The 26791-nt window shown below is 45.8% G+C and overlaps 1 protein-coding gene across 2 annotated transcripts in view; it reads right to left on the reverse strand.

The window, feature by feature from the left end:
* Positions 1–26791, reverse strand: part of SLC35F2 (solute carrier family 35 member F2) — a 73827-nt gene that overhangs the window by 32795 nt on the left and 14241 nt on the right. Inside the window, exons 1-3 of one of the 2 annotated variants that reach the window (XM_029602457.1) lie at positions 26110–26360; positions 16083–16258; positions 13504–13631 (exon numbers count right to left, since the gene is read on the reverse strand). In XM_029602457.1, the coding sequence (XP_029458317.1) occupies positions 13504–13631; positions 16083–16258; positions 26110–26216 (411 nt within the window). In that variant the 5' untranslated portion in view covers positions 26217–26360. Of the gene's footprint in view, positions 1–13503; positions 13632–16082; positions 16259–26109; positions 26361–26791 lie in introns of those variants that run through there. The other variant, XM_029602458.1, reaches the window with a different exon arrangement.

Consider the following 26791-nt stretch of genomic DNA (forward strand, 5'->3'; position numbering starts at 1 on the left):
TCAGGCAGCTGATGTAGTGTAAGCTTTCTTTTATTCATAGTGAGAAGCAGGTGAGAGCCAGACAAGACAGAAGCGAGAAGAGGCATGACAGATCTGACAAGACCCAGTACCTACAGATTTTAATACTATCTGTGTTCATTGTTCAGGGTTACAAAATACTCTTTCCAAGCTTTGTTTCATTAATAAAAGTACGACCTCAGAGTTTGGGCTCCATTTCCACAGTAAACTTGTCAATTTAAGTGAGATTTTAAATGAGTTATCACTGTAGGCCATCCTCAAGTGATGTGGGATGTGCCAAGGAAGAAGAGTCAAATGAAGAAAGACAGCCGGTAAAACTGCACAAATGCTGACAAGATACAGTCTCTAAGAGGGCCGGAGAATAAACACGGATGATCTGTCACTAAAGTGTTTTAGTGAAGGCAGTTTTACAAAGAAAATAGTCCAAAATGGGGCGATCTTAGACAATGGGACTCATGCTGTTAAAGAGAGTTACAAAGGATGATGGATACCAAAATTTTAAAAAATAAAACAAAAAAAATAACTCCCAGAGAAGGTAGAAGAGGACCAATCAATAACATAATTCACAAGATCTTAGATAAGCACAGAGGGGATGCTCTGATACAGCCAGAGGTAAAGCATGAGATAAAGCTCCGAGGTATTGCATCAGGAAGGAACAGGCTGCACAGGCCTTGCAGTCCTTATCTGCTATGTTTTCTCCTTCTCCCCATCCTCTATAGACTGACATTGACTGTTTCTCTGCTCCAGTGTCATTGACCAAAGGAAAATGGCAAGCAAGAGGCCTCCGAAGCAAGTACAGCATCTGAGAAGTGACCGAGCATTTGAAGCTGAAGAGGCAAAATAAAAGCAGGAGGGGAATAAAAACCCAGGAGGGAGGGCTTTCAAGATAAAGCCAAGGACAAAAACATGAGCAAGGAATGTAACACATCAGGCAAATTCAAGCGGGACTCTGTTTTGTAAAAATGTCAAGGTCTTTGTGGAAAAAAAAAAAAAAATAAGAGGCTCAGATTTTCCGGGCAAAGAAAAGGACCAGGGAGATAATAAAGCCGAGATTGTAGCAAATCAGCAGAATATGCTAAAATGAAAGCAGTCCCAAAGGATGTGAACTTGGCAAGTCTGTTTTCATAGACTTGCACTTGAAGTACAGATCCGGCCTGCAGATTTTACAGAAATCCAAACTCAAAACTTTTTTTTTTTTTTACACAATCTGAGTTCCTTAAACAACCATTTATTTGAGAAGGGCAGAAATCTCTGACTGGATAGCTAAAGAGAATTCACACAGAGTTAACACAGAGTCTTTTATCTCCAGGCCTCCAGTTTTAAAGTCAGCTCAGATCAGTACTGACAGGAAGCAACTGCATGAAATCAACTGATCTCTCAAGTCCAGGTCTTCGTTTCATTAGAAATCCACCCTCGCAAATCTGGCAGACTGAGCAGCAGAATCGCTAGAGCTGGCTGAGCACAGGCAAGGAGCGTGAATTGCTTTCTCCCCCTTAGAGCAGGGTAGGGGCGCATTGGCAGGGCAACGTGAGGAAACTTGTACTCCCACTGCCCCGTGTCAGGTATGTTCTTTGGCTAAGTAGAGAAATGCTTCTCAGCAGTCCAGTCAACGCCGCCTGTGCAAAGGCTGCGTCCTCTCGGGCCTGTACATCCAGGCAATAGAACCTGGTGAAGGTGTGCAAAGAGGACCACATCGCCACTCGGCAGATATTGATGGGAGACAGCAGTCTAACTTCCGCCCATGAGACCGCATGAGCCCTAGCGAAATGAGCTTTAACCTGAGAAGGTAATGGCTTTCCTGCCTCCACACAGGATCTCGTGACCACCTCCTTAATCCAGTGAGCTATGGTAGCCAGCAAAGTTGGTTTGACCCTGCTTCCTTCCACCGTGAAGGACAAACAGGCGGTCAATCTTTTGGACTGGCTCTGAAACTTCCAGATTCGGCACCAAAAGTCTACTGACATTCAAATGACGGAGGAGGCGGTATTCCTCCGCATCCTTGTGCTTATCCAAGGTTGGCAATGAAATGAACTGATTCAAATGAAACTTGGGCAAGAAGGATGGAACAGTACAAAGCTGTAACGTTTCTGGAGTCATCCGGAGGAACGGTTCCGAACACAACAATGCCTGCAGTTCAGAGATGCGACGTACTGAGCATATAACCATCAGGAACACCGTTTTCAAGGTTATAAATGCAAGGAAAGACTGCCAAAAATTACAATACTAGATTAAGATTCCACAAGGGAACCAGGCACCTTAGGGGTGGCTGAAGGTGCTTCACCCCTTTCAGAAAATGGACCACGTTCGGAGGAGTCGACAAAGGGGTTACGTTCACCTCGTCCCTGAAACACGAGAGAGACGCTACCTGTACCTTCAAGGAATTAAAGGCCAAATCTTTATTCACGCCGTCTGGCAAAAATTCCAGAATTAGCGGGAATTTGACTGCCCGAGGGGGGACATTGTGTTCCTCACAACAGGCCTCAAAAACTCCCCAGACCCGCACATATGCTAGGGACATAGAGAACTTCCAAGCGCGGAATAAGGTGGCAATTACCACTGCAGAATATCCTAACTTCATCAGGCGAGCCCTCTCAAGGGCCAGACCGTAAGACAGAATCGAGTCGGATCCTCGTGAAGGTCCGGTCCTTGCTGTAGCAGGTCCCTGTACGGTGGAGGGCACAGGGAGATCTCCACCAGGAGTCTCCACATGTCCGCATACCATGGACGCCTGGGCCTATCTGGAGCTACTAATAGGACTAATACCCTATGATGCTCGATTCTGCAAATGACCCTGCCCAGAAGGGGCCATGGAAGGAAGGCGTATAGTAATTCATCTTCCGGCCAGGTCTGATGAGAGCTTCGATCCCCAGAGACCACAGATATCTTCTACAATTGAAGAATCGGGGAACTTTCACATCGTGAAATGTGGCCAGCAGGTCGATAGATGGGAGGCCCTAGCAATCTACCATCAGTTGAAAGGCTTTGGCCGACAGCACCCACTCTCCTGGATCCAGACTCTCCCTGCTTAGAAAGTCTGCTCTGATGTTGTCTTTTCCTGTGATGTGGGAAGCTGAACCCATCTGTAGATGTATTTCTTCCCATTCCATATGGAGGTCTATCTCCTGTGACACTTGCTGGCTCTTGGTTCCATCCTGGCAGTTGATATAGGTTATCGTTGTTGCATTGTCTGACATCATGCAACCGCATGAACCTGAAGTCTGTGACTGAATTGTAGACACACCGATCTGACTGCCCGGGCTTCCAAGCAATTGATGTTCCAAAGGGCCTCTTCTTCGGTCCAATGTCCCTGGGCCGACAGTTCCTGACAGTGAGCTCCCCAGCCCCGGAGACTCGAGTCTGTCATGAGGACCAGCCAGTTCGGTGAGAACAGGGGCACACCCCTAATCAGTTGAGCTTCATGCAGCCACCACTGGAGCCGAGAACACATGCCCATCAGCAAGTGAAGGCGAATCGAATAATCTTGTGACTGCGGGTTCCTACATGACAGCAGTGAGCGTTGAAGTGGTTGCATGTGTGTCCTTGCCCATGGCACCACTTTCAGGGTTGCCGCCATCAAACCAAGAACTTGGAGATAGCGCCACATCATCGGGCATATCAAGCTCATCAACTGACGCGCCTGGGCATCAACTTCCTTATCTGCTTGGTCAGAAGGAAGACCTTGCCCTATTTGTGTCAAACCAGATTCCCAGATATTCCAAGGACTGGGAAGGCTTGAGACTGCTCTTATCTAGGTTTACTACCCTACAGAGTTCCTGAAGCGAGTCCAGGTTTACTACCCTACAGAGTTCATTTTGGTCACCTGGAGACTCTATTCCATTGAATTGGCCCGGATCAACCAGTCATCCATGAATGGGTGCACCAGGATTCCTTCTTTTCCAAACACTGCCACTATGACCACCATAATCTTGGAAAATGTTCTGGGGGTGGTGGCTGGCCAAAGGGCAGTTCCCGGAACTGTTAATGGCAACCCAGTACCACAAAGCATAGGAAACGTTAGTGTTCTTGAAGGATTGGAATATGTAGGTAGGACTTGGATAGGCCCAGGGAGGTTAAGAACTCTCCCGATATTATGGCCATTATTACTAGGGATGTGAATCGGGCTTCGGACGATTGAAAATATCGTACAATATTTTTAAAAAAATCGCCAGAAATCGGGGGCTCCCCCAAAACAATAGGAAAACCCCACAATATTGTTCGTGGAGGTTCTCTTATCGTTTTGGGGGAGGGCGGGAAAAACGGCACACAAAAATAACCCCTAAACCCACCCCGACCCTTTAAAACTAATCCCTTAGCTTCCCCCACCCTTCCGACCCCCCAAAAAACTTTTTACAGGTACCTGGTGGTCCAGTGGGGGGCCGTCAGCTGCCACTAATCAAAATGGCGCCAATGGCCCTTTGCCCTTACCATGTGACAGGGTATCCATGCTATTGGCCGGCCCCTGTCACATGGTAGGTGCACTGGATGGCCTGCGCCATTTTTAAAGATGGTGCTCCCTCCATGTGACAGGGGCCGGCCAATGGCTTGGATACCCTGTCACATGGTAAGAGCAAAGGCCATCGGCACCATATTTATTAGTGGCAGCCGACGGCCCGAGAGCAGGAGATCACTCCCGGGACCCCCACTGAACCACCAAGTACCTGTAAAATGTTTTTGGGGGGGGATCGGGAGGGTGGGGGAAGCTAAGGGATTAGTTTTAAAGGGTCGGGGTGTGTTTTTTGTTTATCGGCTCGGGTACAGCCGAAACAAAACCGCGATCGGGCCGGACGAAAAAAAAAAACCAAGATGTGAATCGGAACCGGAATCCAAACCGATTCCGGTTCCAATTCACATCTCTAATTATTACAGAGCATAATGTTTCCATGCGGAAATGATTCACTCGTAGATGTCGGTTGACACTCTTGAGGTCCAGGATGGGGCTAAAGGAACCTTTCTTCTTGGATATGATGAAATAGATGGAGTAACGCCCCATTTTTTCATGGGGTGCAGGAACTGGGATTATAGCCCTCATCCTGAGGAGCCTTAAAATAGTAATCTCCACTGCCTGCTTCTTGTGCTGGTAGTAGCAAGGAGACATCATGAATATGTCCCAAGGAGTGAGGTGAAATTCCAATACCCATTTGTCCAAAGTGATCTCGATCCATTGCTTGTAGAAGAGGGATAGTCGACCCCCTATCTCCTTGTTCCGAAGGTGGGTCAGCAAAACTTCACTGGGGAGTTCGAGACAAACCTGAACCCAAGCCTGCCCCTCTCTTGGGCTGTTGACTACAAAAGGACTGAGACCTCTGAAAAGTTGAGTTTCTGTAGGGGCGAAAATGTTGGGAGTCCTGGATCAGCCCCTCATAGGCAAGAGGCCCTGTAACTGCTTCCGCATATTTTTCTGTAGCCGGGGAACTGGAGATTCACCCCATTTACTGGCCAGCTTTTCCAATTTACTTCCAAAAAGGAGAGATCCTTTAAAGGGCATCTTTGTAAGACTGGCCTTGGAGGTTGCATCTGCTGCCCAATTTTGCAGCCTTAGCTGTCTTCTGGCCGCTGCCACCACTGAGGCCACTCCTCTGGCCAAAGTATGGACTAGATCTGAGCCCGCGGCCGGTTCCATAACCACTCTGGAATTTACCCCCGAGTCATCCACCTCCTGATAGAGGAGTAGGCACAAACAAGCTACCAGGGCACAACAAGAAGCAGTCTGCAAGGTCATTGCTACTGCGTCAAAGGTTTGTTTTTGGATGGACTCTATCCATCTATCATGTGCATCCTTTAAGGCCGCTCCTCCCTTCACTGGGATAGTTGTTTGCTTAGAGATGGCACAGATCAGCACATCCACTTTAGAGAAATACAAATGCTCTCTCTCACTGCCAGATCCAGTGGATATAGAGCTTCTAACACTTGTCCCTCTTTAAAACTTGCTTACGAGGTATCCCATTCCAGGTAAATCAACTCCTGGATGGCTTCCAGTACCAGAAAGTAGCAAGAGGCTTTCCCATAGGGAGATGAAAATGGGATTCTTCTTTGGTTCCGACATAGGTCCCGGGGACTCCCAGCATAGTCAGGGTCTGGGAAACCAAGGCCGGCATTTCATCTCTATGAAAAAACTACAACATGGTTCGATATGGTTCCAACTCAGGGGGAATTTCCCCTTCTTCCAAGGGATCCAGATCATCCTCTTCATCTGAGCCATCTAGGTCCCTACCAGGGATGCCCTTGGTAAGACGAGGCATGTCTCGAGGTTTGCCAATAGGACTGGGAAAGGGAAGGCTTACCGGCTGAGGTTCCACCCAGACAGGGGCAAGTGAGGTAGTAGACTGCACCTTTACGAAGGCTTATAGACCCTGGAAAAATTCCACCCAAGAGAAGGCAGCCAGGTCCAGGCCTAGCCCAGGAGGTAATTGGGGTAGAAGCCACTGAATTTCCCTCACCCATGGAGTACTCAGATCTGGGGTACTTCCAGTTAAGGCTGTGGCTAAACCATTCTTTGAATGGAAGGAGCTCTCCTTGGACTTCCCCACCGTGCTGACATAAATTGGAATCCAGGTCAGACTGTGCAGCCCTAATATGACAAGCAGCACAGAGAGAAAGGCACTTCTGTTTTTTGGCTGCGGCGCCATTGGTGGCGGTAACTGGGCATTCTATCGACTCGCGCTTAATTCCTATGCGCACAGATTTTGAGCGCCTACGTGGGGCACAGCGAGTCACACCCGCACAGCCTGTGCCTCTGGCTGGTTCTGCGCATATGTACGCCCACAACGTTATGCGCATTACATATACCAACATTCTTTGGAGGGCAATACAGCACACAAGAAGACACGTGCAAGATGGTGCCGCCGCAGCCTACCACATGGTGAGCTGACCAAACTTAAAGCGGGGCACAGCCCACCAGGGGTTGCTCAATCCGCTCGGAAGCACACAGCCCCTTACCCCAACAGGATTGGGAAAGATGTCGGTATGGCGCACCAAGCAAGGAGACTGGAGGAAGTCTTGCCGAACCCCTCCAAAATGTCTGAATCGGAAGGTAAATCCTCTTCTCTCTTTTTTTTTTTTTTACACTTACCTGGGCTTAGCGCTTACCGGCTGAGTACAGAGACGGTCTCCGGCTGTGGGGGGAGAGGGGGCTTTGGCCATCACTGCCGCACTCGACTTCCTGCTTAAGCAGCAAAGTCCATGCCGGGAACCAGCTACCGGTCCAAGACACACCTCTGAGGGATCTCTGAAATTGCCTCAGGAATTTTCAACTGGGGGAGGGACCTTTAGATATCACCGCAGGACAGCGGGGCTCATTGTTCCTTCAATTTAAAAAGTAGAATTTCTCCTTACAAAAAGTACAGCAATCCCATAGGGATAGGCACGTCCACCATCTGCTGGAGACTGATAATACCGGAGAGCTGGGGTCACTGCAGGGGTGTATGTAGGGTGACGTCAGCTTTGAAATCTGATTAAAAAACCAAACCAAACAAAAAAAAGAAAGAAAGAAAGAAAAAGAAGAAGTTCACTATAAGAGGGCAGGCCCATGGGTGGCAATACATAAATATATTGCCTACTAGAATACCGCAGTTGCTGTATTTGAAGTCGTAGCTGCTCTGAGTAAAATGTTTACTTTTAGTTTTGATTCTATGAAACTATGTTTGGTTTTTTTGCTTTAACACTTGCCATGGATTCCTCACACTGCTGCTCAGGAGCCTTGTAAGTTCCCCACTTCTGATACTCTGTGCCCTTTTCACTCTGGTTCTGGACAGCTTCACACACTTTTGGCCCCAATTTAATTCTTCTAGTTAACGAACCCTTATCCTGTAGCCTCTGTGGCTAATAAAAACTGAAAAGCAGTTTCCTCCTCCTCCTCACATAATTGAGGCGATTCTCTATTAATCATAATAATTACTGTTATGCCTTCTGCAGTCCACTACAAACCGGATACAGATAAGAAATCTTAGCACAAAGCAACCTAACTCATTCAGCCAATGCAGCCCATCTACTCACCCAGAGACCTCCCGCTGATTTTCAGATTGTATTTTCTTTCCTTTCCGACTAGGGTTCTTTTTTTCCCCTTTTTATTTTTGCCAAAATATGCTTTTCTTTACATTACAATATCAACCTATCGCCCACAGAACCACCAAACCAGTGCCCAGCTCATCAGATGGGCTTTCAGTTTTATCAATAGTTTGCATCAACACTCCTGCAACTGGGTGTCTGCATGGCCCCACGTTGGAACACACTGCTGGGATACATCTGAAACCCAGAGTATGCGATCCTTTCATCTGTTTTCTTGACACCTGTTATCGTTCACTGTCCATCTTGGCAACCAGTATTAACCCACCTCTAGTTACCACCCGTGGACCATTTCTACAGATGAATTTGCTAAGTATTCCCTCTGAAGGCAATATGTGAGAGGCACCAGAGAGTTTGCTGCTGGGAAATTGCTCCTCAGACAGAAACTCTCTCACACAAGTCAAAAACCAGTTCACACTGCAACTAAATGTAACCCTTGCTCCAAATTCTCCTCAGTGACAGGGGAGTTTGTAGGCCATTGTAGCATATATGCTCCTGGGTTCCCCCCCCCCCCCCACCACGTAGGGGGAAAGGCCCTTATGCTTTTTTCTGGAGGTCCTCTCCAACAAGTCCCATAGGAAAAGACACCAGTACTCTAAGTGTTGTTCAAAATCCTTTACTGGTAAAACCCAATTGCATGTAAAAACACACAGTAGGTACACTGAATACAAAAAAAGAATGTTCTAATAAATCACAGTCCCAGTCAATAGTTCAACTGCACACCCTACTTGTAGGTATCTAAGTAAGGAACCCCCACCCCAACACACACACACACACACACACACCCCTTAGGCCAGAGCTTTCCAAACTGTGTGTCGGGACACGTTAGTGTGTCGCCTGCAGTGTGCAGGTGTGTCGCGCAAGCCCGGTCAACTCTGATGCGAGTTTGGGCTTTTTTTTTCTAGAGATTCACTTTTTTTTTCAGTTTATGGGTTGCTTATTATTGGGTGATTTTTGCTGTCAATCGCGTTTTTTTTGGGGGGCTTGGTGGGTGGAACGAGCCCAGCCATCCTTGCATTGGCTGCTGCTGCCGATGAGGCCTGGCCATGAGGAGTACTGACTGCAAGCAGCAGTGTCTGGTGATCATGGAAGGGAGTGAAGCACTTAACTGGCAACAATCAAAAAGACGAGGTACATGAGTGTGGGGGCCAGACATGTGCTGGGGGGAGAGAGATGAGTGAGTGGGGGGCAAACGTGCTGGGGGACAGACATGTGCTTGAGGGGGAGAGATATGAGTGTGTGGGGGCCAGACATGTGCTGGGGGGAGGAGAGAGATGAGTGTGTGGGGGACAGACAATTTGTTTTATTATTGTTTCTCATAAATTATAACAATAACATGAATCTTGGAATATATATTTTTAATATAAATTTAAGGTTTTCATGAGATAGGTTGTGTCGTGAAACATTTTATTTATGTATATATTTAAGGAAACATACATAATTGTCGAAATATGTTTCGTTCGTTTAACCTTTAACCTCTGGTTTACTAGTAGACTGAATTACCGTGTCGTGAAATTATGTTTGTCTAAAAAGTGTGTCACCAACATGAAAAGTTTGGAAAGCTCTGCCTTAGGCACTTCCCCAGGTAGTTCATGCAGATCTACATGCAGATCCTGAAACCCAGCAGACTAAAAACTGACTGCTCCATAGCGGACAAAAGCAGCTGAGCCTCTGCTGAATGCTTCATCACAAGGCAATTCTAAACTGGTTTCTTCCCAAACTTGGCAATCCTCCTTATAAGAACATGCCATACTGGGTCAGACCAAGGGTCCATCAAGCCCAACATCCTGTTTCCAACAGTGGCCAATCCAGGCCATAAGAACCTGGCAAGTAGCCAAAAACTAAGTCTATCCCATGCTACTGATGCTAGTAATAGCAGTGGCTATTTTCTAAGCCAACTTAATTAATAGCAGGTAATGGACTTCTCCTCCAAGAACTTATCCAAACCTTTTTTAAACCCAGCTACACTAACTGCACTAACCACATCCCCTGGCGACAAATTCCAGAGTTTGTGCGTTGAGTGAAAAAGAACTTTCTCTGATTAGTTTTAAATGTGCTACATGCTAACTTCATGGAGTGCCCCCTAGTCCTTCTATTATCCAAAAGAGTAAATAACCGATTCACATCTTCCCGTTCTAGACCTCTCAAGGTGCGGTCTAACCATGGAGCAATACAGAGGCATTATGACATTTTCTGTTTTATTCACTATTCCCTTTCTAATAATTCCCAACATTCTGTTTGCTTTCTTGACTGCCGCAGCACGCTTAACCGACGATTTCAATGTGTTATCCACTATGACGCCTAGATCTCTTTCCTGGGTGGTAGCTCCTAATCTGGAACCTAATATTGTGTAACTATAGCATGGGATATTTTTCCCTATATGTATCACCTTGCACTTATCCACATTAAATGACATCTGGATGACAACTGGATGCCCAGTTTTCCAGACTCACAAGTTCCTCCTGCAATTTATCACAATCCACTTGTGATTTAACTACTCTGAATAATTTTGTATCATCTGCAAATTTGATAACCTCACTCGTCGTATTCCTTTCCAGATCATTTATATATATATTGAAAAGCACCGATCCAAGCACAGATCCCTGAGGCACTCCACTGTTTACCCTTTTCCACTGAGAAAATTGACCATTTAATCCTACTGTTTCCTGTCTTTTAACCAGTTTGTAATCCACGAAAGGACATCGCCTCCCATCCCATGACTTTTTACTTTTCCTAGAAGCCTCTCATGAGGAACTTTGTCAAATGTCTTCTAAAAATCCAAATATACTATATCTACTGGTTCACCTTTATCTACATGTTTATTAACCCCTTCAAATAAGTGAAGCAGATTTGTGAGGCAAGACTTGCCTTGGGTAAAGCCATGCTGACTTTGTTCCCTACTCAACTCCCCATCTCTTCATAATTTTTTTTTTTTTTAAATACCCATCCCAGCTGAGTACAAGATTGGTCTCCGGCTTTGGGGAGAGAGGGCATAGGCCTTCACTGCCTCGCTCAGCTTCCTGCACCTGCTTGCCTTTCAACTATTTTTTTTTTTTTTACAGCCAAGTCTATGCCAGTTGAAAAACCAGCTACCAGACCAAGGCACTCATCTGAGGGACCATTGAAATCACCTCAGGAATTCTCAACTGAGGGAGGAACCCATAAGGTATCACCACAGGAGAGCAAGTTGAATTTCCTTCTTCTTTTCTCCTTCTAAACTTTAAAGCAATCCCCAATAGGGAGATTCACATCCACCATCTACTGGAGATGGACTCTATATACATGGGTAACATCAAGCTAGGTTGAGAGAACATTGCACAAATCTCATCTTTGGGTGAGTTTCCTCACTCCGAGGGTCATCAAATGTTCACAAGTCTCACATTGAATGTCAAAGTGGCCCCTAAACCCCTACACTAATACCTAAACCTCACCTCGAGTTACTAGGTGGGCCTCCCATAGAGATATAAATACGTATCTTGGGTATCTATGGTGATAGCAAAATCGGCGTTAAAGCCGTGCGATAGGGCTTCGCAAAATGGTAAACCCACTCCCGCCCCTAACTCCTCCTCTTTTCTGGATTTACATCGCACCATACAATATGGTGCTATCACATGCGTTAAAGGCATTTTCGCATGCATTAAGGGCTAATCGTATGTGTTAACAGCGCTTTTCGCATACGATAAGCCCTTAACGCATTTGATAACATATATTTAATCCCTCTCTGCCACTTCATCTCCAGTCTCGGAATATCCTTCTATCTGTACGCCGATGACATTCAATTCATCATCCCCATTACCAACTCACTAGAAGATGCACTCCGCAAAGCAGCCAACCACCTTACGCAATTAGAAACTTACTAAACCAGCTAAAACTATGCCTGAACATGAATAAAACGGAATGCATCCTCATAGGAAGAAACATCTCGGATCAAACTATCTCCCATCACTCACTTCTAATTGACAACATCACCATCCCACTAAAAAACTCAACTAAGGACCTCGGCATATGGATCGACAAGGATCTCAACCTAAAAACAAACATAGCAACCAAAACCAAAGAAGGATTCTTTAAGCTACATGTACTGAAACATCTCAAACCTCTCCTCCACCACCAAGAATTCCGAACTGTACTACAATCTCTGATTTTCAGCAGCCTTGATTACTGCAACTCGATACTGTTAGGCCTTCCCAAATCCTCTATAAAGCCACTACAATTGTTGCAAAATGCGGCTGCCAGAGTTCTAACTGGCAAAAAAAAATTGGATCACATCACTCCTATATTAAGAAGCCTCCACTGGCTACCAATCATGCAGAGAATAGAATACAAAACCCTTACAATGGTTCATAACGCCATACACAAAACGGACAACGCCTCGATCAGTAAAATGTTCCAACTACACAAACCTCAACGGAACACCAGAGCCGCCTGCAAATTACTTCTCGACGTACCCACTTATCCCATGGCGAAGCTTACGAATACCAGAAACAGAGCCCTCTCCATCGCGGGACCAAACCTATGGAACGCCCTTCCACGCTACCTGACCTCAATCAGCGAAAGCAAATCATTCAAAAAAGAACTGAAAACATGGATCTTCAGCCAGACTTTCAGAGATGGCATTGGCTAATCCATCTTATAACACCTTCAATATCTATCGTCTTCAGCTTCCATTTCAGACTTTTCCCCAACCTCCCCTCCCCTCCTACCTCCCATCCCCTTATCCTCCCTACCTCCAACCACTCTCCTTCCCCTGCACCCAGCCTAGCACCTTCCACATAGAACTTCATAACGCATCCCAAGCTATTTCCGCCCCCCCTCCTTCACCCTCCCCTGCCCCTTGCCCTCCCTCCCTCCTACCCCCTGCTTTTCCGCTATCATCCCAACTCCTTGAAACATGTTAGCAGTCTATGATTGACATACCCTTCCCGTCCAGCGAATCCCTAACTAAACCTTTAATAACTGTTATATTTTAACCCGTCAACATTATTTAATACTATCAACCTAAGTTAAAATGTTATCTGTTGACCCTTGAGTCATCAGTTATTTACTCCATTCTCTGTTACACCTTGTCCCTTTAACTGATATAGTCATAACTTGTTAAAACCATGTTCCTTGATATGTTCTATGTATAAATTATGTTCTAATGTAAACCGGGGTGAAGGCTTCCGCTAAACCTCGGTATATAAAAAGCTCCAAATAAATAAATAAATGATAAATGAGGGGGTAAGTTAGCAGAAAGATGCCAAATCACCAATCTCAAAGTAGGTTATAGATATGCTTCAGAGGATTCATCATCCTAAAGCACACTGAAATACTCTTTGGATACATGGCTCTGCAGCCTTTCCCATCAACCACCGTGGACTGAATACCCACAGTATTAAAAACAGAAAGCATGACGTGCGAGAGGAAAACGGGTGGAATTCTTACCTGGACACTGGTTATTGAGGTGTACTGGTAAGCTTTTACAATTGCATAATTGGCTTCAACATCAGCGAGCGCCAAGAAAATATATTTCCACCACTTCTTTCTCAGGATATGTAAAAAGCTGTCCTCACCTAGTTAAAGAGAAATGAGCAGCCGTGTTAACGCTGGCTATGGAAGGAGCACTGCACATTTCGGCATTTCGCTTTAGATCGGCTCAGCACATGTGGTCAAAACGTCACCTTCCATATGCATTCACCTTCAATATACATTCAGCCCCTGCCTCCAGCCCACTCACTCTGGAGCCACAGTAGGGAAACAGCTAGTGGGTGAGCGGGCTGGAGGCAGGGGCTGAACGTTTATGAAAGGTAAGGAAACAGACTAGGAACAAGAGCTGAAGCCTCGATGACGGCATTCCTGCCGACTGACCCACTTTTTTGTGTGTGCCGCAAGGTTTCCAGCATATATTTTTGTTTATATATTTTTACATGCCTCTGTGGGTCTAGCTCAGGAGAAATAGCAGTTTCCCATCTCCCAGGAAGAATGTAGCTGTTTTTCACCAGCTTGTTTAAAGCTGGAAGACACCACAGAGATATATTTGCAAAAGGGTTTAGGTATCTAACTTGGGGAGTTAGGTTCCTAAATTGGCCCTCGTGAAAACTGACTAGGGCTGAGTGCTAATTAAAAAATGGGTGGCAATAGGGGAGGAGTTGGAATGGGGTGAAAACGTTAGGTGCACAGTATTGATTTTAAGCACTAGGCACTAACTTAGGAGTCTAAATCTAGGCAAAATTTAGGTCTATTTTCAGCTGAACATTTCAGCCCCTGAGTTTAAACTGTAAACAGGTGCCTAAATTTAAAAGCTCAGCTTGTTTGGAATATCAGCCTCCATTATTCTATCACTACTTCTATTAGCAGAGAATCTTCTTAGCTAAAGCAATGACATTTTTGTTGCTGGATCTACAAATAAATAATTCTAGTCCCATGGCAGGACTCCATCTTATTTATTTATTTATTTATTTATTTATTTAACTTCTTTTACTATACCGATACTCAAGACCAGGTCTTATCGTACCGGTTTACATTAGAACATGGGGAAACCAGTTAACGTCTAAGTAGAAATGACAAGTTACATTAAAACAGGGAGCATAAAACCTTAGTTCCTCTTATGAAGTAATTCTGCCAACGAACTGATGGAAACGTCTAACATATGAAACTGGTTATGCACATACTGACTTCTTCCTGTGTACTCCGGGTTATGCTATTACAATGGGCATATGTAATGACCCTAAATAAATTAACATTGACAAACAATAGAAGGATAGGACTGCTACAGTCACTTACAGTCAACGGAGATTCTCCTTTAGCTCTACTGCTTTTCAAGCTGTGGGTAAGTGTTCTCAGTTTGGCAAGCTCAGCCTCTCTCTTGCCTGTTTGGGACATTTTGGCATACTATGGTATGCCCATTTGGCGGGAACGGTGACATTCTGTTTTTTCGGGGGTTGTTTTTTTACAGATCATGTTTCCACAGTGTGTGTTTGCTGCAAGTGGGTGGAGTTGCCGACATCTTGAGCCTGCCTTGGCACCCTGTGTAAATAAAAGGTCGTCCCAGGCCCAAGCCATGTCCTGTTAGACGGGGAAGAAACCGTGTTGTGGACTTGCACTCATTGCTGCTGTTGTGTGCTGCCAACTAGCTGGGACCCTGCCATCAGCATCCCAGTATGAGTGCAACTACCCAGCGGGTGCCGACAGCGTGTGTGTGGAAGCCCCCCGTCCCCCCAGCTGCGGACACTGCCCCGCTGTGTGTGAAGCCACACCACGGATGCCGATACTGTCCCAGAATCTGCAAAGCCACTACACTGGTGCCGATACTGTCCCAGAATCTGTGAAGCCAGAGTGTTTACTAGCAACGGTAACATGGAATAGACTTAGTTTTTGGATACTTGCCAGGTTCTTGTGGCCTGGTTTTGGTCTCTGTTGGAAGCAGGATGCTGGACTTGATGGACCCTTGGTCTGACCCAGCATGGCATGTTCTTGTGTTCTTATGTTCTCTCATCTCCCTACAAACACCTACAAAGTACGGGGAATACTTCCTTGCATATATTTTGCTGCCACACAGGGTTTCCGGGGCCCCTTTCTAAAGTTCTAGCTGGGTGTGAGGAGGAGGGCAGCATGTGCAAGTGAGACTGGCAAAAAGGAGACACTCATCCACTCAGGGGTGCCAGCGCTAATGGGCAGACCCAGTCAGGTACAAGAGCTTTGGCCCACGCTGGTACCAGGAAGCAGACATCAGGTCTAGATAAGGACAAGCAAATCCAGTTAAACTGGAGACTGGCACTGGCACTGCACAGGCAGAACTTTTGCTAATATTGTGACAAATAAGATTCTCACAGACTTCAGTGATGTGTGGTTCAAATTTCTTTAAGGCACGCAAGACTGGGACAAAACAGACTGGCAGAATCGACATTCCACTCATTGGTTCCATATTGAATAAGGCAAGTGTCCCAAGTATATTTTGGGGGATTATGAAACACAGGGGAATAAAAATATTATGATGGGAAAGAGTGTATGATCATTGTACATACCCTTCCTTAACGCCAGTACTGTGGTATAAATTATAAAAAGTAAACAATAGTTGATAAAACTTTGAAGCATTGGCGTATTGACTTTGTATTCGCCCGCCAGATACTGACTGGTAACGGCAGTCCCACATATAAACAGCGACACCATCTGACCCAGAGCAATTGTCTTCAGAACATGCCTGTGAATGCAACAAAAAGAAAAAAAAATCATTGCAGGATATGCACCAATGACAAATCACTTCCCAAGGGAGACACGCGGGAGGACAAAAACGCAGAACAGCTTCTGCTTAAACACTAGTTTCACCATCTCCTACCAGCTGGACAGTCTCCATCATTACTCACGGACCTCATATGTTAGCTTTGGCCGCCACCCATCACAGCCCTTGTGGACTATAATTGTACTATTGCATATCTATTCAATTCTTATTCCACTTCCTATGAAGTCAGGTCCAAGCTTGTGTCTCTGGCAGCCTTGACCCCAGCTCTAAACCCAAAGGCATAGTAATGTAGTAAATGATGGCAATAGTTGACCAGATTGGCCCATCCGGTTGGCCTAGTTGCAATTCCTCCACTTTAGACAGACGAGTATATAAATTCCTATGCCCATCCCCGCATTCTGTGTCTTTTACACTCAGCTGCTGTATCAGCCTGGCCAATTAAGAAGACAGAATCAGTGTCAAAGCAAGGACTGCCACTTCCCATTTAATAAATGTCATCACCACATCCACCAATTTATTCCACCTCAGTGTAAGACTAGGAGGACTCCATGGGGTTTGGTTCAACAGCATTTTTTTTTTTTACCTTTAATTTTAAACTGAATATTTTGGGTGAAAACCCCCACCACTGAATAGTCAAATATAAATACATTAAAACACTGCCTGGTTAAATACATTGTGCTCAAAAGATACAAAATGCTATGAGATACCATTGTGACCTGTGCAGCTGGCCTTCAAGTTGCACGGCGAGGTGACCTTCACACACAAGCAATGGTGTTACATGCGGACAGTCTCAGAATTTCTGAGTGCAAGGACAGTGAAAGCTAAATTAGTTTTAAGCTACCTCTTAACCTTACCATTACTCCACTATATTCTACACAACAGGCAGAGACAGCACTTAAACAACACAATCAAATCTCATTATCAAACAGCAGGGAACATAGCGTGGGCAGAAGCTTTCTGATTGTACAGTTAAACCCAATAACTACGCCCCTAATGGCAATTGCGCCAATAAAGTGAAGCATAATAAAACTCAAAAAGCAAAACAGATGGTTAGATGAGATGGTTTAGGTACAGTGGACTTTGTCTGGAGGCAGGGGTGGAATGGAGTAGATGACCTCTCCTGTGGGAATTCCCACCTCAAAAGGTTCTCTAGCTATAAATGCTTCCTTCCTTCAGCCATGCAGTCACATGTGACTAAGGGACCCATGTGGTTTTATGTTCGCCCAATAGAAATTATCACTGCCTACAAAAGATTGCAGCAGAAAGCCAGAGGATGTATACAAGATAGGCAAGAAGGTACTCAGGGGTGGCTCAAGGCAATCTGCTGCCTGAGGCGAAGGATGAAATGCCCCACCCTCCATGGCCCGGTGCAATGGAGGGTAAAGTGACTTGCCCAAGGTCACAAGGAATGGCAATAGGATTTGAACCCTGGCTTCCCTTGTTTGCAGCTCACTGCTCTAACCACTCAGTTTTGGGCCTGTTATTTTTTTATTCTCAGTCTTCGGCATCCACACTAGGGTGGCTGCCCCACCTCCTGGGTCTAGAAACAGGACTCCTCCATTCCCTATTGCCTGCCTCCCACCCTTCTCCAGGATCTGCCCCCTGGGGGTGTGAGAGGTTGGTGATTGGTGAGAGTCTGTGTGTGTGACACACTCTCTCTTAGGGCTGATACAAGGGTATTAGATGCCCTAGACAAACCTCACAGCCTTTCAATCCCCCTCCCCACCCCACCCCACATAATTAAAACTTATGTATTCTTTTCCATTTTAAAATGTATTAACTTCCCCAACCTAAAAGGGCAGATTGCATATGGAAAATAGACATTCAAAGTACAATCTTCTGAAGTAAAAATATCACTTACAACAACATATATATTATATAGGCATACACTGCAAACAAATACACTTTCAATAATAATAGTTTAATAGACTTAATAAACTACCTTTCTCCTAGTAATCAAGGCAGTTTACTGGATCCCATATGGTATTAGGCCTATGGTAAAGTGCACTGGGTGAGGACTTGGCCTTCAGAAAGCCAGGAATAAACTGAACTACAATTCCTATATAGTAAACCTTCCATATCATAACTGCCAGCACTCAACTTATGAAAAAGCCGTACTGCAAATATTACATCAGGCCCTAAACACCAATCCACCTCCTATTAGGAAAACAGATTAAAGCCAGGTTGTTGTAAATCCCTACACAGAAACTACATGCTAGCAGAATACCTAAAGACTCAGTCACGCAAGCAGAACAGATAGACCTCATGAAATACAGAATAAAGAGATCATTAAATATAAACTGAAACTTGCATACAAAAACTAAACTGGAAATCACAAGAAGCCAAACTCTGTAAGAAATGCAAACACAATCAAGAAATATAAAACATTAAACATTCCAATAAAAATAATGTCAAATCTGCTGATAAATTCAGGTAATTAAAAGCATGTATAAAAATGTTTAAAATATTACCAAACGCTAATAAAATATTTCAAAACAGCAGATACATCACATCCAATAATTAAAACTAACAAGGATACAAAAAAAAATCTCCTACTTTCTATACCTGGGAACTTTAGATTTCCAGTCCTCCTGAGATTGTCATAGATTGGAGGAGGCTGCACAAACTTTAACCTCTCTCACACACACACATATATATAGGTACTATCACACAAACACACAATTGGGCAGGCACTCCACCTCATAGTCACACAATTACACACACAGACAAAAATCCTCTCATATATACACAAACACACCCACCCACTCTCTCATGCACACCCAAACACCCTTCTCATATATAAACACCATGCACACACCCACCCACTAACCTTTCAAACACTCAACCACACCCACCACCCTCTCATATGTACACATACACCCCCACCCCACCATCCTCTCATACAGACACACACCCTTTTGTATACACACATACACACATACCCTCTCATATGCACATACACATCCTCTTATACACACCCACAAAGTCACTCTCACAGGGCAAGTCTCTTTCACACACACATTTTGGACCTTTTCTCTGGCTGCACAGCAAGGCCTCTTCTGCCGCCGGCTGTGGGGAAAACGCTGGCGGCACCTCAGACCCTCTCCTGTCATCGGCTGCAGGGGAAACGCTGGCCAGTCTCCTTTCACATTGCCTTCTCAGGCCCCCAAACTCGTTCACCCTCCACTATCTCTCCCCTTCCCCGCTAGGCTCAACCCCTTCCACTCTATCTCCACTTCCAGAGTTTGACCTCTCTCTCAGGAGTGCCCCTCACACAGGCTTCCTCTCTCTCACACTCACAGGCTCCCTCTCTCTCGTGCACATACGCACCCCCCACAGGCTCCCTCTCTCTCGCACCCCCCCCACACACACACACAGGCTCCCTCTCTCTCGCACCCCCACACATACACACAGGCTCCATCTCTCTCGCACCCCCCCACACACAGGCTACCTCTCTCTCTCTCAACCCCCTCCCCGCCACATACACACACAGGCTACCTCTCTCACCCTCACACGGGCTACCTATCTCTCTCACACACACACACACCCTTTCACACAAGCTCCTTCTCTCACAAACAAACACCCTCACATACACACACTCCTTTTTTCAAGCACACCAGCTCCCAATCACACACACACACACACACATTCCTTCACAAACTCCTCACAAAGATTCCCTCTCTCTGGCGCATGCACACACACCCTCATTCATGCTCTCCCATACACACACGCGCGCTTGCAGTCTTAAAGACATACCTCTATCCACGGCCTCTCAGTCACTCACACAACCACTACACGTAGAATCACCGGGGCCTGCTCTGCTCGCGGCATGCCAGGACTTGTACCTCCGTCTTCACCGCAATGCAGCATGCCAGGGCCTCCTTCCTCTTTTGCCGCAAACGGGATGGGGCCCACTCGTGGCACGGTGGTGTCTGCTCCTAATTCTGCGCAGAAATGGGCATTTCTGCACGGGGGGGGGGGGGGAATTTTGTGCTCCTCAGTAACGCAGAATTTCCTCAGGACTGAGTTTGTCTGAATGAAGAGTGAGGCAGCTGTGGCAGGGGTCAATTCTGCCACCTCAAAATCTTGCCGCCTTAAGCGGCCGCCTCACCCTGCCTCATTATAGAACCGCCCCTGAAGGTACTGATAACCACCAAACAGGAGAAATGTATGGTCAGGGCTGGAAAAGTACATTTCCAAAAAATCTACCTCCGTGCAAGCACAGAGCTGCAACACCACAAGGAGAGATTTATAATCCTCCGTCAAAACCTTGACAAGACCAGCCGGAAAAATAAATGAACTGGACAATGAAGCCAAGTGAAACAAAGGAATTTTGTACTATGGCTTGTAAGAAAACAACTGAGTCATAAAATTATACTGGCTGTCACCTTCTGATCCTCCCCCCACAACCTCTGCCATTTCCCACTATCACTGGAAAGCCTTTTATGATTCACTTATATTTTCTAGTAACATCATCTTTTGCTTTATCCTATTCTGACCTGAGGAAGAAAGTATTAGCTACCAAAAGCTAGCCAAGAAATGTATTAAGTTATTCCAGTAAAAAAGGTATGACGTTTTTGTTAATCTTTATTTCGGTACATTCAAAATGGGCTAACACAGCAATCACACTACTTTATACAAGAAAATAAAAATCAGATGCTAAGAGAAACATCCAGTATCACATATGAAGAGCGGAAGAGGAAATTTAAGAGGGGGCCTTCCCTATTTGCTTTACAAACAGGCCGATACAGTACAGAAATTAACGCCTGCCCAAAGGCTGGCGTTTCTACCGGCACTGGGGAAGTGTACAGAAAAGCAGAAAAAACTGCTTTTCTGTACACCCTCCGACTTAATATCATAGCGATATTAAGTTGGAGGCCCCAAAATTTTTAAAAAATCAAAAATTTAAAAAAAAAAAAAATTTAAATCGGCCGGCGGGTTGAAAGACAGATGCTCAATTATGCTGGCGCCCGTTTTCCGAACCTGTGGCTGTCAGCGGGTTTGACAATCGACGCCGGTAAAATTGAGCGTCGGTTGACAAACCCACTGACAGCCGCCGCTCCTGTCAAAAAGGAGGCGCTAGGGACGCGCTAGTGTCCCATGCGCCTCCTTTTACTGCGGGCCCTCATTCGCATACTGGATCGCGCGCCCAGGAGAGTGGCCTGGGTGCGCGTTGGGAGAGCGGGCGCTCGCCTCGGAGCGCCGGCTCTCCCGCGAATTTTACTGTATCGGCCCATAAGTGCAGAGTTTTACTAACCAAGGGAGAGCCTCCCCCACACTAACAGAGCAGCAGCACCCAAGGCCACTCTCCAGAATCTTTATCCCCTTACACTAGGGACTAGATGTAATAAAGACACGCTAGGCCAAGTGCACATTCTTGTGTTCACATTATATTTGTGAGCAAAATTACAAATATAAAAATAGAGATTTTAGTAGACAAAACGTTTGTTCATAAATAAGCATATAAATCCTATGCTAATGAAGGCATTAACTATTCAGGGTCACTTTGCCCCCTTTTATTGTTTCCAAATTTGGATTTTAGATTTAAATTACCCACTTTTCCATATTTTATTTTGTTTCCAATTTCTTATATACACCACAGTTTCAGGTTAAACCTGCGCATGGGCAGAGCAGGAAGCTCTGCTAGTGGAGAAGGTTCCGAACTGAGCCACTGCGAGACGTCGCACTCAATCAGCATGGCTCTTTCACTTGCTTAGGCGGCAAACTTATATACCACACTTTCAGGTTAAACCTGGCCAGTGCAGTGTACAACAATAAAATCTACAATACCACCACAATACAAAATCAACATAAAACAGCTAAATAAAACATATTTTTAAAAACCCATATGAACCAACTACAATGCACATGTCCACAAAGACTTAAAATACTCGGAGACCAGGGAACAACCATGCCTTCCACCTTTTTTCTAAGCACCAGAAAGCTGCTGTTCAAAAGCTACTTAGCCGGATAAGGGGTGGGCAAAGGGAGTAATGGGGGCGGTGCTACTTAGCTGGATAAATAGCGATATTCAGATTTAGACAGATAAGTTATCTAAGTTAGGACTGTTCAATAGCAGGTCTAAATTTATATCTAAACACCAAGGGTTACCTGGTTGGAACCAATGATTGGCAGAATATGAAACCCCATCTCCCACTTTTAACAAAATTAAAAAAAAAAAAAAATTTTTCAAGCAGTTTTGATTGATAAAATTATATAAAATAATTTGGTAGGAAATGTTCATTTGTTTGATGTGATTTCTTTCACATTCCTTTCTTGTCGATTTTTTTCTTTGGTTTGACTCCTTATTAATCACCATCTAAAACAAAATTCAAATTCTGTTGCCACCTCAGTAACAGTGGCAATAAAGCCCTCCATTACCAGACACTTTGAGAAGTAACACAAAATCCTCCCAAAAATGTCGCTCACAATTCCCATACGGCAAATCTGCTATACCAAAACAGCATTAACTCCTAACAACCTTACTATATGAAAGGCTTGCACTGCAAATATTCCACTGGGTCCTAAAACACCAATACACCTCCTATTGGATTTTGTTCATGTTTTAGTTTTGTACGCCACGGTAAGCTTTTTGATAGGCGGTATAAAAAATGAAACACATAAAATAAATATTAGGAAAAAGAACCAGCTGGGCTCATACAGATACCTAAACAGAACCCACATGCTAGCTCAGCGGTTCTCAACCGGCGAGTCGCCACGCTTCCCAGTCCCCTGCTGACCCAGCTGCTCCCCCTGCCCCGATGAAATGGAACTCTTCCTCCGCCCGGGCTTAAAATGCAGTTAGCCTGGGCAGAACACGGCAGGAGAGCTGGAGTCAGCGGCACCAACATGGTTTCTTCTTCCCGCTCCCCCCGGGAAGAGGAAGTTGTATGTAGTGGCTGCATGCGCGGGAAGAGGAGACCATGCTAGTGTGTGCAGCATTTGGGCCGAAGAAGAAAGGCGCAGCCTGAAGAAGAGCAGCGTGGCGCAGAGCAAAAAGAGGAGCAACGTCAGCCCCCCGTGGCGGATGGAGAGTCCTTTCTCGAGGCCGCAAGGGCTGGGAGTGGAGGAGGCTGCTGCTGCTGCTAATGTTGAGAGTGGAGGAGGCTGCTGCTGCTGTCTTTCCCTTGTGTCATTCTTAACAATAAAAATAATACGGGACCTTTATTTTTTATGTCCGCCATGAATTGTAATGAGCAGTGTGTTCTGTCAGGTGTGTCACGATGGAAAAAAAAGGTTGAGAACCACTGTGCTAGCAGAATACCTCAGCTTGATCATACCCGCAGAACACAGATCCTCACCAAACACATAGCAAGAGAACACAAATTAGAAATATGCAGACAAAAAAGGGATTATTCTTTGTTCTTGTGTCCACTCCAGTTTTACCCCCTCCTATCCTGTTCCCTACAGATGGGGGGGGGGGGGGGGAGGCAAATAAGATGAGAACAAAGGCTGGATTAGGAAGCAGAGTGATTATTGTTTGCTGTGTTTTGTGTTCTATTTGCTCTAGGCTCACCCCTCCTCTCCCGTTCCCTGCACACTTTCTGGGAAGGTAGGTGCTGGTACAAGAAGTGGAGGGCTCTCCTCTGCCCCAAGATTCAGTGCCCTGGCCAATAGATTCATAGAGGTGGAGCCCTGTGTTGTCATATAATGGGCCCCCTCTACCATGCACTGCCTTTTGCCCATGGGTCAAAGCACTCCTACAGCTATTACTAGCATTGCAGGGAGGTGCATTAAAGCCCTAAAGGCTTAACTCACTTTTTGTTAATACTGGAAAAACTTAGCTCCGGTATCAGAAGTGGAGTGGAGTTAACTCACATTTCTGGTGCTGATGTATGCCTGTGATGCTGTGCAGCATGATCCTGAACCTGGAGCTCCTGGGTGCCAGGGATCCTAGACTTGGTTGTCTTAGGTCCGGGGTGGATCACTGCCCCTGGGAACCCCAAACCCAGTCCAAAACATGACGGCACTACATCACAGACTAACACTAGCCCTGAAAACTAGTTAACTTTTATTCCATTTCTGACTCAAGAGCAATGCTTTATAAAAACAAAAACCTCAAAAACATGGGGACCCTTAATCCAAGACCAAGGACCACCCCTTCCACCCAGCTACTTACACTGCCCCACCCACTAAACCAATTAACTCCCACTTCAGCTGAGGTTGCTTTAAGTCTGTCTAGTGCATCCTTTCAGTTTTATGCACATAAATCATGTTTTATGTATGCTACTAAATTAACGGGCCGATACAGTCAAGTGCGCTCCGGTGGAGTGCACTGTTAGCCCGGGTTTGGACGCGCGTTTGACGCGCTAGCTTTACCCCTTATACAGTAAGGGGTAATAGCGCGCCGAAAATGCGTGGCCAACCCCCTCCCCCAAAACTAATAGCGCATTTGCATGTTGATGGGCCTATTAGACATTCCTACGCGACAAAGAAAGCAAAATGTGCAGCGAAGCCGCACATTTTACTTTCAAAAATTAACGCCTGCCCAAAGGCAGGCGCTAATTTCGGCCGGTGCTAGGGAAGTGTACAGAAAAGAAGAAAAAACTGCTTTTCTGTACACCCTCAGACTTAATATCATAGCGATATTAAGTTGGAGGCCCCAAAAATAAAAAAAAAATAAAATGTAAAATGTGTCCACGGGTCGGAAGACGAACGCTCAATTATGCCGGCGTCCATTTTCCGAACCCGTGGCTGTCTGCGGGCTCGAGAACAGACGCCGGAAAAATTGAGCGTCAGCTGTCAAACCCGCTGACAGCCGCTGCTTCTGTCAAAAAGGAGGCGCTAGGGACGCTCTACTGTCCCTAGCGCCTCCTTTTACCGCAGGCCCCTCGTTTAAATACTGGATTGCGCGCCCAGGAGAGTGGCCTGGGCGCGCGTTGGGAGGGTGCTCGCCTTGGAGCGCCGGCTCTCCCGCGGGTTTTACTGTATTGGCCCGCAAAATGTGACTGATATAAGATGCACGTTTTTATGTTCTCTTATTTTTATTTCCTCACTCCTGATGATTTCTGCATCAGGGGTCAAGTCGCTGTTCAGTGCACATTTTTTACTTACATTTTATTACATTAGCCTCAGTGTGAGTACCACATTGATACACTTGCAAAAGAAGGGATCCCTCAAGAGTTTCTTTGTTGGAATATGCAGATAAATTCCTTGGAGACCATTTATTTTTCAGTTGTGGGACTTTTAACGTTTGTATGCAGAAATATTATGCCTGTAGCAAAATGGATATGACTGTATACTACTATATGAACTTCCACATTACTGATTTTAACCACTCTCATTCAACATATTAACACACTGACACACTTGTGGAAGAAGGATAAACAAATGAAAGGCTGAGGAAATACTGTTTAATATATAGTGTCTGCCTTCCACAACATATTAAATGGTGTGGTTTGAGCACTTAGCTTTAGAAATTAAATAAAATACATTTTTGTACAGTGTTTTTGCTGAATATTTTTTAAGTCGGTTTTAATGGACCTGATATATTTGGACCAAACTACTGTCTGATTTATTTGTCCGAGTCTACTCGTAGTTTTTTTGGGTTTTTTTTTGTTCTGTTTTGTTTTTTTTCGTTAGAGAAAGAGAATAGGGTCAGCAGACGGAGGTACAGACCTCAGCAAGTGCATGGGCAGGCCCTCAGGGTCAAGGAGCAGGTAACATTAATGAGAAGAAGAACCTCTCCTCTCAGAACAGACCAGACAAATCTACATGAATTATTTAAAAAAAAAAAAAAAAAAGCTGAGGAATCGAGATCCACCCTAGTTTAGTGAAGAATCTGGCCCGCCGTGCGTTCCCTGTGTACTCACCAGCTGCACACGGCCGCTCTCACCCTGGCCAGCGCCTCACAGTTCCTGCGCCTGCTCTCCGGGGCCCGCGGCAGCTCCGGCTCCAGCGGTTGAAAGCCGGACTCCATGGAGCTGTCCGCGGTGCCGCATGCGATCCCTCGGGTTCAGCGTCGGCGACGACACATGGACAAATACCGGAGGGCAGCCGATCGGCCCGACCGTACGAGTAATCGGCAGCCGTGCTAGCAGCTCCACGTGTCCCCTCCTCCTCCTCCTCCTCCTCCTCTCCGCGTCACGCACAGCAGGCGGGGATCTCGTTCATCGGGCTGCGCCCACCCCCGCCCCCTGTCTGCAGGCACTAGACAGAGAAACGCCTGCCCATCCAGGCCCGCTGGCTAGCTGACACAATACCAGCAAACGTCAGCACGGGGGCAGAAAGAGCCCGGCGGGCTGCGAAGGCGGGAGCAATTCAGCCTGCACGTTCACAGCGGCGCTATCTCTCTGGTACCTACACGATCATCATTCCCCTCTCCCAGCAAACACCCATTCTGCCGCAGCCATTATCTTTTATCTCCTTCCCCGTCGCTTGCAACATCATCATCTCTTTAAGGGCCAGCGTTGGGGGGTCAGACAAGCAGAGTAATTGCCCAGGTCCCTCTTAGTGATCCCGGGCACTGACTAATCGCAAGCATACACCTTAATT

This window comes from Rhinatrema bivittatum, chromosome 5 (genome assembly GCF_901001135.1).
Source record: "Rhinatrema bivittatum chromosome 5, aRhiBiv1.1, whole genome shotgun sequence".
NCBI lineage: Eukaryota > Metazoa > Chordata > Amphibia > Gymnophiona > Rhinatrematidae > Rhinatrema > Rhinatrema bivittatum.